General features: G+C 41.7%; 1 protein-coding gene across 2 annotated transcripts in view; it reads right to left on the bottom strand.

The window, feature by feature from the left end:
• Nucleotides 1–14,801, bottom strand: part of STK10 (serine/threonine kinase 10) — a 132,669-nt gene that overhangs the window by 75,574 nt on the left and 42,294 nt on the right. For both annotated transcript variants that reach the window (XM_069102366.1, XM_069102367.1), the window contains exons 3-4: nucleotides 8,449–8,497; nucleotides 4,484–4,633 (exon numbers count right to left, since the gene is read on the bottom strand). In XM_069102366.1, the coding sequence (XP_068958467.1) occupies nucleotides 4,484–4,633; nucleotides 8,449–8,497 (199 nt within the window). The remainder of the gene's footprint in view (nucleotides 1–4,483; nucleotides 4,634–8,448; nucleotides 8,498–14,801) is intronic.

Raw genomic sequence — 14,801 nt, 5'->3', positions numbered from 1 at the left:
GCTCTTAAATATTTTTATATTCTTTAAGATGAAAAAAAAGAGCTCGGGGTTTTATTTTCTCTTAAGTCTAAGTCTCTAAGCTCCTATTAAGCATGGCAGTTCTTGCTTCATTTCTGCATAGCCAGAAACTTAATGGACAGGATGAGGCACCAGAAGGAAAGGAGGAAAGACAGCTTCAGACAGACCCGTAGGCAAGACTTAAACTCAGCATCCACCAACATGTAGTCGAAATCTCAGGTCCCATCTCCATTCCAGTGCCACACTGATATCTCTTGTCTCTGGGCTTCAATTGCTCCTACAGATCACCCATTTTGGACCCTAAATAACTCTACCCAATTGCCATTCAACTCAGCAAAGTATCTGTTAAGGACCTACCGAGTGTGAGCTATTGTGCTAGCTACTGGAATACAAAGATAAGAGGAAAAAAAACTGTCCCTGAGCTTTTACTAGGGAGTACTACTTCCTGAACACAGGTTCTGACTAGACTATAGGCTCACTGGAAGCAGACCAATCATACATTTCTCTTGTAGCCTGAAAAGTATTTAGGTTTTGATTGTTGTTACCTCTTAGAGGCATATATACTTTTTATAGACCTTAAGCTGAAAAGAGTAAGCTGAAGACTCATCCATTGTCTACCATTCCAGCTGATCACAATCGTGGGGTAAAAGGGTGGTGAAGAAAGAGACACTCCAGATCAAGGGCTTCATGCTAAATATTTTATAGTATTGTTTTTTGTACACGGAACCACTCATTTCATGGCTATTCCATCTTACAAAGTTCATCTCAAATCCCGCTTTCTCTAGATGTGATCTCTTCCAGACTCCTTTATACTCACTGTCCTACTCATGTGACATTTCTCATATACTGTCTGGTACTTAATTATCTTTCTACATGCATATGTTTTTTCTCCCCAAAACATAATTGGTTTCTGACAGACACAGGCAGAGGATATAATCTACACTATATCAGAATCCACATGATACCAAGAATTTAAACTGCAGTTCAGGCCAAGAACAATGGGGAGCTGCATACTGGGCATGAATAGGTTGCTAACATTTCCCCAAAAAAACCACTCAGGAAAAATGGCATGAAGGATAACAGAGAGATATATGACCAGAAAAGGAGTAAGGCTGGTCATCTAGGTACAGCAAGATATAACCAATGGGCAGTCCATGTGACCCACTGGCACCCAGGAAATGGTGAGGGATCTAAAGGGAAGCCCTCAGCTTGTTGGGTAGATCGTCTGTATAAGACTTCAAGGAGAAGATGAACAAAAAAGGGACACAGGACAAGAAGGCCTTTAAGAGGTGAGATATGAAGCTCTAGAGGGGAGAGTCACATTGATGTAAACACAGATTCGTCAAAGTCTCCAAAATAATAAAAATGTAAACTCCTTGAAGGCAGGAGCTTTTTCATTTTTGTCTGTGTATTCCTAGTGCCTGGTACAGAGTAGGTATAGTGGGCAATGTTCATTGCAGGCAACAACAAACTATTATAATGGAGTTTTGTTATATTTTTCCAAAGATATACCAATCTTTACTTTTCTAAGGCTATCAGAGGGTTGGGATGCTGCTCCCTGGGATATGCTATTATTATTCCTCATTGATCTACTTCCCAGAACTGTTCTCTACACCCTGCTCTGCCCTGACCCACACAGCTGCCCGTTCCTACCCCGCTCTGCTCCTGCACAGCCTTCTTCAGTCCCAGTGAAGTGCTAACAAACTCAAAATACGCTTTGACCTCCCTGCAAGCCCAGCCCCAGGATAATGTTTCTTCCCATCATGCCTAGAGTCCTCATCCTACTGCAATCCCAAATCACATCCTGATCTTCCTGCCCCAAGTTCAAGCTCCTACCACCGCATGACTCCATTTTCCTGGCTATAGGATCATGAGATCATGGACTTAGACCGAGAAGAGAATTAAGCTTCACACCATTCGTCCCATCTATTCCATCCTCTTTACTCACATGGCCACCCGCGCTCCTGACGCCCAGTTCAGGGCCTTCTTCTTGTCTAGCCTTTAGTAATCACCTCCTCGTGGGTCCCCTGCCTCAAGTCCCTCCCCTCCCGAGTTCAAACTCCACAGAGCTTCCAGTACTGAAGCCTAACACAAGGCAATTAAAGCCTATGACAATCCGGTTCTGGCCCATTTTTCTGGGCTTATCCAATACTCTCCTTCACATACTTGGCATTCCATCCAAGCTGACCTACTTGCCGTTCCTCATACACAATGATGCATATTCCATATGTATTGACGCCTTTGTCCAAATGGTCTCCCTCCATGCCTGGAATGCCCTTCCTCCCAGCTTTCAGAATCTCCAGCCTTCTTCTAAGTTCAGTTCAGAAGCTATCTCCTCCTTCAAGAAGACTGCCCTGACTCTTTGAGTTGCAAGTACTAACCCTGTCCCCTTCCCCCCAAAATTATTTGCTATTCTTTTGCATTGCTTTGTACATGTTGTTTTCCTCAAACAATTGTAAGCACCTAGAGAGAAGGGACTGTTTCTGTTTTCTGTTTTTTATTCAAACACTTGGAATAATGGTGCTTAATAATAAAGGGATAGTCAGGTGGCTCAGCAGAGACAGGGCTGGGCTTGGACTGAGGAAGATCTGAGTTCAAATACAGCCTCAGACATTGGCTGTATGACCCCGGGCAAGTCATAACTTCTGTCTGCCTAAGTTTCCTCATTTGCAAAATGGGGATCATAATAACCTCTAAGGTTGCTGTGAGAATCAAATGAGGTAATATTTGTAAAACACATTAGCTTGGTGACTGGCTCATAGTAGGTGCTATATAAAAATGCTGGCTGTTATTATTATCACTATTATTAATACAACCATCTGGAAATTTGGCGAAGAATGCCCGAGGGCAGACAGCTACAGAGACGGAACTCAAGCCTGTCCTTTGATCTCAGCTCCAGCATGGTGCCATGCTGGTCCTTCGTCAGAAGGGGTTGCCAACTTCTGGCCCCTATAAAACCCTCAAGTTCAATAAACAGGTCAATGATCAACACGGGTAAATCTTCTGCTCAAAAGCCAAACAAATGATCGGGTCAGGCCTGTTTCAGCTGCTGATGTTATTCTTCAAACCCATGTGATTATCCAGAGAAACTCAGTTTCAGGCAATCAACAAATATTGACTGTGGGCCTGCTGTGTGCTAAGCACTCTGGGGATACCAAGAAGCAGAAATTAAAAATACAATCTCTTTCCTCCAGGGCTTCAAGTCTATTATAGTACGGGAGATGGGCTATAGATAGACAGACAGATAGACAGACAGACAGATACATAGATAGACAGACAGACAGACAGACAGATAGATAGATGTATATGTGTGGATAAATATATGAACTAATATTTATATATAAATATGTGAAATATATTGTGTATATATAAAATACATAAACATATACGTGTTACTTGTTATATATATGTAAATATGCACACATACATATGGATGTGTACATGTGTATATGCACGTGTGTGTATGTGTGTGAGTGTGGGTGTAATAAAGCATCATATTACCAATGAATGCCAAATGAATGGCATACTGCGGATCTTCAGAGAAAGGAAACAGAAATGTGGACTGTAGCAACTAGAGAAGTTTCACGAATGATGTCGTGATTGGGGCCCAGAAGGATGGGAGTTAATAGTAATAATACCTTTTATATTTTAGCTTACAGATAACTCTAAGCATTTGAACTTCATAACAACCCTATGGGTAGGTAAGGCAGGAGTTGTTTTATCCATTTTACAGATGAGGAAACTGAGGCTTAGAGGAGTTTACTCCCTTGCCTAAGCTGACGAAGCTAGTAGGAAATGGGGCAGAACTCAAACACAGATCATGGGATCATAGATCTAGTGGCCGGAAGGGATTTCAAGGGCCATCTAGTCCAACCGTGACTCAAATCCTCCCTGTCCCGCTCCCCACCCAGTCATTAATTACTCTGTAAAAATAGTTTTAGAAAAGGAAATGGCAAACCACTCCAGTATCTTTGCTAAGAAAACCCACAAAGAATCAGACATGACTGAATGACTTCACAACAACAAAAAGGTAGTTTTATAGACTATGAAAAGGAAGCTAAAGGAGGTTAGATGACACGTACAAGATCACACAATTCATGAGCACAGCAGATGGGATCTGAACCCAGAACCTCTGACCCATGAAGCCAGTAACAGAGCGCTCCTTTGGAGAGGGACATTCCAAGGTGGGGTAGATGCAATGAATAGGATCATGAGGGGGAAAATGTGTAAGGTGTTTGGGGCACAATGAAGAAACCAGCCTGGCTGGAGAAGGACCTTTTGTGAGAGGGTGCAGTGATCAGAATGAAAGGGCAGCTTGGAGCCTTCAGGTTTACTTGTTTTATAGCAACTCAGTAAAAAGCCACGAAGCCGATTTGGATGAGCCTGAAGGTGCCTCCATGTTCTGTTTCACTCATGTCTCCCACCTAGCCCAAACTGCTGCACTGTATTGGGTAGAAGCCCTTACCAAGTTTGATGTCCCCGTCCAAGGTCATCAGCACATTTCCAGCCTTCAGGTCACGGTGGATGATCTTCTTACTATGTAGGTAGGTAAGGGCCTCGAGCATCTGACGGCAAATTACTTGGATCTGAGGCTCCGTGAGCCCTCTATCCAATTCTGTGGGCAAAAATCAGCAGAGAAAGGATTAGGCAGACTTGAGTGAACCAGCAGCTGTCTGGATCTTTGCATGCCCTGGGCAGCTGAACCTTTCCTCTAGCCTAGGTAGACACACATCCAGATACCTGAAGACATTCTCTGGTTTTGTCAAGGAGTAAAAGCTCTTTATATGAACTGACAAATGGCTACACGGTGGCAGTCTAGGGGCCACCTAGGCCCTGCATTCTGTCTCTAGCAAGGACCCCAAGGTCATCTACGCAATGACAACAAGAAGATAAATGCAAATTTTGAAAAAGAAACAGAGTACATATAATTATAATGAGCAACCTGAGCATCAGAGAATAAATGAGAAAATAGACATCCCTCCCCTCTTTGTAGAAATGAGGCACTATGGGTATGGAAGATTACATATATTTTTAGACATAGTTGACATGGGCTTTGGTCTTGCTAAACTATGTTGGGTTTTTCTTTCTGTCTAATCTTCATTACAAATGAAGGCTCTCTTGGGGCAGCTAGGTAGCACAGTAAATAGAGCACCAGCCCTGGAGTCAGGAGAACCTGAGTTCAAATCCGGCCTCAGACACTTGACACTTACTTGCTGTGTGACCTTGGGCAAGTCACTTAACCCCAACTGCCTTGCCTTCCCCCTCCAAAAGAGAAAAAAAAGAAAAGAAGGGTCTCTTGATAAGGGAGGGGAGAGGGATATACCTGGAAATGAGTGTTATGGGAAAATAAAAGTCATCAATTTTTCTTAAAAAAGGAAAAAAGACAAAGACATTGACAGATACACTGTGGAAGGATGTAACTAGTCCAATCATCACTGAGATCACCATTTTGCTACCTAAGAAGAGCTCTGCTGAAGAGAGCTAATTCAGAGTTGGAAGGGAACTCAGAGATCACCCCTAAGGTTGAACTAGAGCTCAATTCTGACCCCCTCCCCCATTTTACAGATGAGGAAACAGACACCCAGAGACATTCAGTGACTTGTCCAAAGACACCCAGATAGGACCTGGCAAATCCAAGTTTCAAACCCAGGTCCTCACACTTCAAATCCAGTGCTCTCTGTAGTATCATGCAAGTTTTCATCTACCTCATAACCCATAAATTTCCTGCCCTTATCTCTGACCTTTTCAGGATAGGTTGCCTTATCCAACTTCTACATAAAACATTTGTAAAATCCCTTTCTCCCCTCTAGACCCTGATTCCTTGCCCTAAAGCAGCACCACTCTATCCCTGCCACCAACCCCCTAAGGTGCATGCCATCCACGTTTGGGGTACAATGCTTCCCCAGGTGGCAACTGCTCTCATAGCCCTAGCTGCCTTCAGCACGGGGGGCTGCCTCAGCTCTACGTTTCTGTGTGGCTTCTCAGCCTGCAACTGCAAATACCATTAGGCTCCCTTCCTGGCTGCAGCCCAGTGCTTCATCCTCACAGCCTGGTCCTCCCCCATCCCCATCCAGGGAGCCAGGCTCAGACCTCTGAAATTGGAAGGGGCAGGGGCGGGGCCCATTTCTTTAATCTGCTACATCCCATAATCCTGGTCAAGTCTTTAGCCTCCTTAGTTACTTTGCCAATTATAAAACGAGGGGATAAGCCACTATCATTTTCCTACCTTTTAAGAGAAGAGGTTAAGTTATAACATGAACTCACCCTAGTAAAAGCCAAACATACAATAAAGTACTTAGCATATGAAAAGAACTTCACCATTTTTCAAAACACCCTCCAACCACTGTACTATTTTATCCTCCCATCTAGGAAATAGGTGGAAGGTCATAGTCTTCATGACCTTTTCTACCCAAATAAAATGCATCAGGAATAGACCTCTGGACTTGGAGCCAGGAAAAGATGGGTTTGAATCATGCCTGAGACACTCACTAGCTGTGTGACCCTCAATAAGTCACTTAACTTCCATATCACTTAACTTCCTAATCTGTAAAATGGGGATAATAACAGTACCTACCTCCCAGGGCTGATAAGACCATATTTGTAAAGCACTTAGCACAGTGCCTGGCTTATAGTAGGTACTATATAAGTGCTATTATGAACATTAGTTAATATTACTTGCTGTATGACCCTAGGTAAGTCATTTAACCACCCCATGCCCTTGGCATTCTTCATTATCATCTGGACCTGATAACCTCTAAGGTCCCTTTAAGCCCCAAATCTCTAATTACGTGACAGAAGGTAAGAGACACACAGGAGGAGATAGATTCATAGGAGACAACAAACACACAGGGGAGGAAATTCCCAAAGCTAGAACCACCCAATCTTCAGCCTTTACTTAGTCTGGATTATAGATTTCAGCGCTGGAGAAATCTCAGAGGTGATCTAGTCCAATCTGCTTGTTTTACAGCCTAAGAAACTGAGGCCCAGAGAGGCTGAATGACTTGCCCAGAGTCACACATGTTCAACTGTCAGAAGTAGGATTTGAGGCCAAGTCACAAGAACCCAGATTTAGAGCCAGAAGGAACTTCAGAGGCCATCAAGCCCAACCCCACCCCCATTTTTTTTTTTGAGGCTTATTATTACACTTTTATTTTATGGTTCAGGAAACCAAGGTCCAGAGAGGTAAAGTTACTTGTCCAAAGTCACACAGGTGGTATGTGATAGCTAGCACCTATTTTATCTAATGAGATAAAATTAAATATAAATAACATTTATATACTCATATAAATATTACACATTTATATAAAAATAAGTACAAATAATATATAGATACTCTAAATAAATATATAAATAATAAATAAAATAAAAATCTAAATGCAAAGTCTTGCACTCAGGTTCAAAAAAAAATCAACTTTACAAATACAAGATGGGGGTAGAAGGGTTATACAGCAGTTTGTCTGGAAAAAAAAATCTGGGGGTTTTAGTGGACAGCAGGATCCACATGAGTCAGCAGCATGATATCCACTCTCAATTTTTATAATATATATATATATGTATATGTACATATATATATATATAAAATATAATGACATCTTTTGTTTTTACATCACCTGTATTTCTCCCTATACTCCTTCTTTCCATCTCCCAAAGAGTCACCCTTTATAACAAAGAATTTTTTAAAAAAACAGAAAAAGGAAGAAGCTAAAAAATATTTCAACAAAATTGATCAACATATTGAAACAATACATCACATGCAATGGTCCACATATATGGACCCCTTACCCCCCACAAAGTCTTCTCATACTGCTTTTCGAGCACCAAGATTTAACCTCCTCAATTTCTATAAGCAAAGTAAGGCACAGAGAGGTTGCAATTTGCCCAGGATCACACAGCTTTGTCTGAGGCAGGATTTGAACTCAGGTGTTCCTGTCTCTAAGTCCAGGACTCTATTTACTATGCTATGCAAATCCAACATTCTTTCCACTACATCACACTGCATAGTCTGGGCTCTGAGAATACCCCATACTTCCAAAAATCCTGAAAGGGAACCAGTGCAAAAGAAGGCAGCAGCCAATCACCTGAGTTAACCTTTGGTGTAGAGGCCCCTGGTCAGCTGAGTTCACACCAGAACTATTTTGACTAGATAATAAATTCTAATCCCCTAGGCAGGACATATCTTTCTTCTCGCTTGTACCTTAAGAATTCCAACTCTATGGGGCAGCTAGGTGGAGCAGTGAATAGAACACCAGCCCTGGAGTCAGGAGGACCTGAGTTCAAATCCATCCTCAGACACTTACATTTACTAGCTGTGTGACCTTGGGCAAGTCGCTTAACCCCAATTGCCTTGTTTTCTCCCCTCAAAAAAAAAAAAACAAAGAATCCCAACTCTAGTTATCCTTTGCATGTTTACTGGGACTGAGAGAGACTTACCTAACATGATGGCATCTACTGCTCCACCAGGACAAAACTCAATCATAATCTGCAGAAAAATCAAACAAAATCCCGAGTGAGCTGGAGAATAGAGTCACCTAGTTATGACTGGACTCAACAAGTCTGGGTAGCAATTCTGAATTAAAAAAAAAAGTCATGAAAATGTCCATTCCTTTGACCCAAGGATCTTGCTGCTAGTTAGACTGACCAAAGGCCAAAGAAAGAAAGAGAAGTCTCACATACATTGAAATATTCATAGCAGCACCTTTTGTTATAACAAAGATCTGAAAACAAAGTAGATAGCCATTGACTGAGCAAGGGATAAACATATCTTGGCATATGAATGTAACAATGTTATTGTGTTCTCAGACAGGAGGAATGAGAAGAATTCAGAGAAGTAAGGGAAGACACTTGAAATGATGCACAGGGCAGTACCAAAATGATGTATATGGAAAGAAAAATTTTAAAAATTAGAAGCTGAAGCCTACGTAATTATGATAACCACGCTTGGCCCTGAAGAACAGAAGAGACAATGTCCAACCTCCTCTTCCTTGCAGCAGTGGCGGAAGCAAGGGTGGGGAGGGGAACTTTGGGTCTGGAGCACTGCAGACACTGTTGGACTCAGTTGATGTGCTGGCTAGATTGCTGAAGTGCTTTCTTCCTTCTCTTTTCTTTTTTAACTCTTCGTTATAAGGGATGGTTTGGGGAGGAGGCAGGAAGGATATATTTGGAAATGAAGGTGATATAAAAACAAAAGATATCAATGATTTTTAAAAATGAAGCCTCCATACTCTGGACAACTAGAAAGTGATGATGATGTAGGATTTCCTGGGCTGCTTCTACCAACCTGGTGTCCCTCCTCCCCAGGGACATTTGTCACTCCCACCTCTCTCAGGAGTTAGACCTGAGACACACAAAAACATGCTACTTTATGGGTTTCTTCCATTGCCTAGAATTGTGTCTTGTGCTATCCATCACTACCACCACCCCTGGAAGAAAAGGAAAAAAACAATAAGTGTTCACCTTGTGTAAACTCACTTGAAAAGGAGACATGCCTCCCTTCACTAAGGGTGGTCACGGAAGAAGAGGGGGAGACATGCTGAAAAGGGCATGTTCTCCATTTATGAAAGAGGAAGCTTGCCTGCTCCCATACTGTTTCTTCCTCGTTAGATGGTTCACTGGGTGTACCTCAACTGATGAGAAGCAGAGTATTCTTCAGCTTTAGCAAAGAGACAGATGTGTACATTGTTTTCTTCATTCATGCTAACTAAACAGACACTTTTTTAATACCTTCTATGACCCATTTGTTCATTCATACAGAAAGGATGCATTGAGCCCCTACTATAAGCATTTAGCACCGAAAGAGATACAAAGGATTCTAATGGTCCCTGTTCCCAAGAAGTTCACAGAGTAGTCAGGAAAAGGGAAGAGGAGGAGGAAATTGTATATAGCCCTTTAAATTTACAAAGTGCTTTATATACATTATCTAATCTGATCCTCACAATAATAATCTGATGATTATCATTTTATAAATGAGGAAACAGTCTTAGAAAGGTTAAATTACTTTTCTAGCATCACATAGCTAGTAAGTGTCTGAGGCAGAATTAGAACCCAGATCTTACTGACTCCAAGTCCAGCATTTATCCACTAAACATCCATATATATGATAAGGCAACCAGTAACATAAAACAATAGTATACGAGATCTCACAAAGCAACACTTTTTAAGAGCCAAATTGTAGTTATTCTCAAACTCTGAGTATGAGGCCCCTTTTAAATGTCCTTAACATCCTGAGGACTCCCACATGATGACGGCTGATTATTAGTATCCTTTGACTAAGAAAATACACAATGACAAAAAGTTTCCTATGAACGTAGTAATGCTTTTAAATTGATTTCTATTTATTAATCACAATAGCATCTGTGCACATGTGAGACAGTGATACCTATGATTATGAATCATTATTTGTTCAGTCTCCAGAAGCCAAATTTGTTTCTAGACTCAAAGATGGCTTTGCATACCCCTGGCAATACCTCCATGGACCCTGTGGCCAACAGACTAGGAACCAATTAGGTACATCATGAGTCCAGAAGAATTTAGAAAAGAATAATTTCTGCACGTTTCCCATTTAGGAGACAAAACTAGCCCCAAACATCCCATTTTAAAGGCACCTGATTTCCTCTAGAGATAAGCATATCAGGCAAGATTTCTTGAGCAAGGGAGTGGATGAATCCTGGCATTCAGAACATGCCAGGAAAACAAGCTGCCTGTCCGAACTAGGAACTGGCGCTATTTCAAGCATTGATGCAAGGGTCCTTTTTTTTGGTAGTAAGGAAATGGAAACAAGGTGGGTACCCATCGACAGTGAAACAGAGGAACAAACTGGGGCATATGAATGTGATGGATTATTATCGTGCTGTGCAAAATGATGGTGATGAGGAAGGAATTCATAGAAACTTGGAAAGACTCATAAGAATTGATGGGGCAAAGTAAGTAGAACCAAGAAAACAATACATGCCACAATAAAGGAAAAGAATAAATATATGTGAAGGAGCAATGATTTCCAAGGGGCTGCCCATCAATGGGGGAATATATGAATGTAATGGAATACTATTGTGCTATAAGAAATGAGGAGCAGACGGACTTCATAATAACCTGGAGAGACTTATATAAACTGATGTTGAGTGAGAAGAGCAGAACCAGGAGGAATCTGTACACAATCACAGACACAATGTATGTGTGACAACTAACTTCAATAGACTGGGCTCCTCTCAGCAATGCAGGGTTATAAAATAACTCCAAAAGACTTGTGATGGAAAGAGATGTCCACATCCAGAGAAAGAGCTACAGAGTCTGAGTGCAGATGGAAGCAAATGACTTGTTCTTTCTCTCTTTTTTTTTTTGGTTTTGCTTTTTCTCCTCTTTCTCACTGTTCACTCCATTGGTTATAATCCTTCTTTACAACCTGACTAATGTTGAATGTGAAGGTATTTGTAGATCCTATATCTGACTGCATGCTGCCATGGGGGGGGAGGGAGGAGCAGAAGGAAGGGGAGGAGTTTGAAACTCAAGGAATTGTGGAACTGAATGTTGTAAATTAAAAGTAAATAAATAAATTTTTTAAAAAAGAAAGAACAATGATTTCATCTTATAGGAAGCTCCTAATGACAAAGCTTTTTTCTATCAATGCAGATCTCAACTCATCTATGATTTAGTTTATAAGTCCTAAGGGAGGAACATAGGGCTCAGAGAGATTAAGTCCCTGTGCCCAGTGTCAAAGGTCAGATTGGAACCTAGATCTTCCTGACTCCAAGCCTTTCCCTTCAAGGATGTCCACTATGTCTCCAAAGCGGAGTCCATGGCTTGAACATGAGCATTGGAGGACACCTAGATAGAGCAGTAGATAAAGCACTAAACTTAGATTCAGAGAAATGAGTTCAAATCTGCCTTAAAACTCATTAGCTGTGTGACTCCAGGGAAATCGCATAACTTCAGTCTCATCTGTAAAATGGAGATAATAATAGGAATTACAAGAGATATTGTACAGATAAAATAAAACAAATATTTGTGAAGTGCTTTGTAAACTTTAAAGCACTATATAAATGCTAGATATTATTATCAGATGGTGGGGGGGAGAATGCCATTATTATCCATGGCACCTGGACCTGGTGCCATGATGACTTGAAATCAAAGCCCATCTTGTCAGATTTTGCTTTGTTTACTAGCTGTGCCAAGTTGGCCAAGTCAAAACCTCTTTGAGCCTTAGTTTTCTCATCTATAAAATGGAAATCACAATAACAGCTATCTTACAGGATTGTTGTAAGAAAAAAGTGAGATAAAGTATATAAAGTACGTTGTAAGCCTCAAAGCATTATATAAATATTTCTTATATATAAGTATTATCATTATTATTTTACTAAGGCCTAGAAAAATGAAGCGACTTGCCCAAGGTCCCATAGTTATCTAATGAATAAAAAGCACCAGTGCCTAAAACTCAAGATGATAAAAAAAAAATGAACTATCTCTTCCTCCTCACCCTTCCCTCCCCCCTCAGCTCCTTCTCCCAACTTCCTTATTTCTATTCATGGTAACTGCTGTTTCTCTCCCAGTCACCCATACTCAAAATCTCCCCATCATCTTTTATTCTTCCCTCTCTTCTTCCCTCTACATCCAATCTGGTGCTAAGTTCTTGGCAATATCACACAAATACCCCTTCCTCCTTTTCATTCCATGCTCACTGCCTTAGTCCCAGTTTAAGCCTCAATTATCTTGTGTCTGGACTACTAACTGGCTGCCCTGTCCTTAGTTGGTCCCTATGTAATTTCCACCTACCACAGCTGGATTTATCTTCTTCAAATGTATCTTTGATCATGTCACTCCCCTATTTGTTTTGCTTTTTTTTTTTTGGAGGGAAATTGGGGTTAAGTGACTTGCCCAAGGTCACAAGACTTAGTTTTTGTGTTAAGTGTCTGAGGCCGGATTTGAACTCAGGTCCTCCTGACTCCAGGGCCGGTGCTCTATTCACCGTGCCACCTAGCCGCTCCTCACTCCCTTATTTTTAAAAGTCTTCCAAGGCTCCTTAGTGCCTACCAAACTCAATAAAAACTCTTCAACTACTTCTTCAAGACCTCCCACAATTTATTTCCAAATTATGTTTCCCATCTAATCTCTTATTACCCTCCCACACATACCTACCTGGTCTAGGCAAAGCAAATTACTTGATTTCCCCTGGACACATGTCATGCTTTCCAGTCTCCCATGCTCCCTACCACAATATACTCATCCTCATCTATTTTTACTAATCCACTCAGTGCTTCCCATCAGTTACTCACAGAAGGGACTCTTTTTTGTTGTTTAGAAAAAGAGGGGGAGGAGGGGAGAAGAGCAGCTAGATGGTGTAGTAGGCAGAGCACCAGCCCTGGAGTCAGGAGGAACTGAGTTCAAATCTGGCCTCAGACACAACACTTACTAGCTGTGTGACCCTGGCCAAGTCACTTAACCCAATTGCCTCACTGCCCTCCCCCAAAAGGAAAAAAGATCCTGAACTATAGGAACTCTCTCCTTCCTTCTGCTCCCCTCTCTGTCTCTCCTTCTCTCTCTCTCTTCTTCGTCTTTCCCTCTTCCCTCCTAAAAAGCATCTCCCCGCCTTCTGTTTTCGATTTCCTGCTTGCTATTAAGTCCCTCCAAATCCATTTTCCCAAGAAGGATAGAAGAAGTAATGGGCCTCTAAAGTTGCTGGCTAGTACATTCAAGAATGAAGGAAAGCATCCAGTTATGTTCTCGCTAGGCCAAAGACAGTACTCAAGTCAGAGAAGGAGGTGATGGTGTGTTTGACTTGGAGAGACATCCACTATGGTTGTTTGACCTCTGAGAGACCTCTTGTTAAGTGTAAAACATGAGAGAGCGAACACAGAGGCCATCTAAAAAATCTGCTGTGTTGAACTGACAGCCTCCTCTGGAATGCAGAAATCAGGTTATAGGTCCAGGACAAATAAAAAGGCTGGACCCAGGAACCCAGGAAATAGGGTGTGAGGACCTCCAGTCTGGCCACAAGGGCAAGGTAGGATGAAACAGAGAAATCCTTCTAGCAGATAAGACTTGCTCAGTCACAAAAAAACTTAATTCCTTTCATGTCCACAGTTCCCAGGTCACGCACCAACTTAGAGCACTAAATAAATGAGTAAACGCCAATGGCCAAGTCTCTGTTCTGAGCACACCAAAAACGTTTCCCTGGCTCCAATGCTGTCTAATACTTCTAGTTATCCCCTCCTGGGTTAAGAAGGCAAATGAGCACAATTTCAAAAGGGTGTGAGCATCATTCATTTTGCCCATAAGTTGGAGATCAAAACAATGGGGTCAGCTCAGGTTTTTTTGCTGTTGCTGTTCAGTCGTGTCTGACTCTTTGTGACTCCATTTGGGGTTTTCTTGGCAGAGATACTGGAGTGGTTTGACATTTCTTTCTCCAACTCATTTCACAGATGAGGAAACTGAGGCAAACAAGGTAAAGTGACTTGTCCAGGCTCACACATCTAAAAAGTGTCTGAGGCCAGATTTGAACTTGGGAAGAGTAGTCTTCCTGACTCCAGGTCCAGCGCTCTATCCACTGCATCACCTACATGCCCAGCTCAGGCTTTACCCCCATGGCTAATTCTGAGCATTTGGGAATATTCGTGGAGATAGCCTCAAAGCAGAGAACTAAGCAGGAACAGAACATACCATTAGGAATCAAGAATTCCAGATCTAGAGTCATCCTGTCCAACCCCATCATTTTACAATGAAGGACACTGAGATCCAGAGCATATGTAACTGATTCCCTCATATGATGCCAGATTTCCACATAGGACTGGGATAGG

The sequence above is a fragment of the Petaurus breviceps genome, unplaced genomic scaffold (genome assembly GCF_028583685.1).
Source record: "Petaurus breviceps papuanus isolate PSGF00001 unplaced genomic scaffold, PetGlider_PUasm1.0 551, whole genome shotgun sequence".
Taxonomy (NCBI): domain Eukaryota; kingdom Metazoa; phylum Chordata; class Mammalia; order Diprotodontia; family Petauridae; genus Petaurus; species Petaurus breviceps.
The sequence above is the reverse complement of the archived record's forward strand: the minus strand, read 5'-3'. Positions and strand labels throughout refer to the sequence as shown.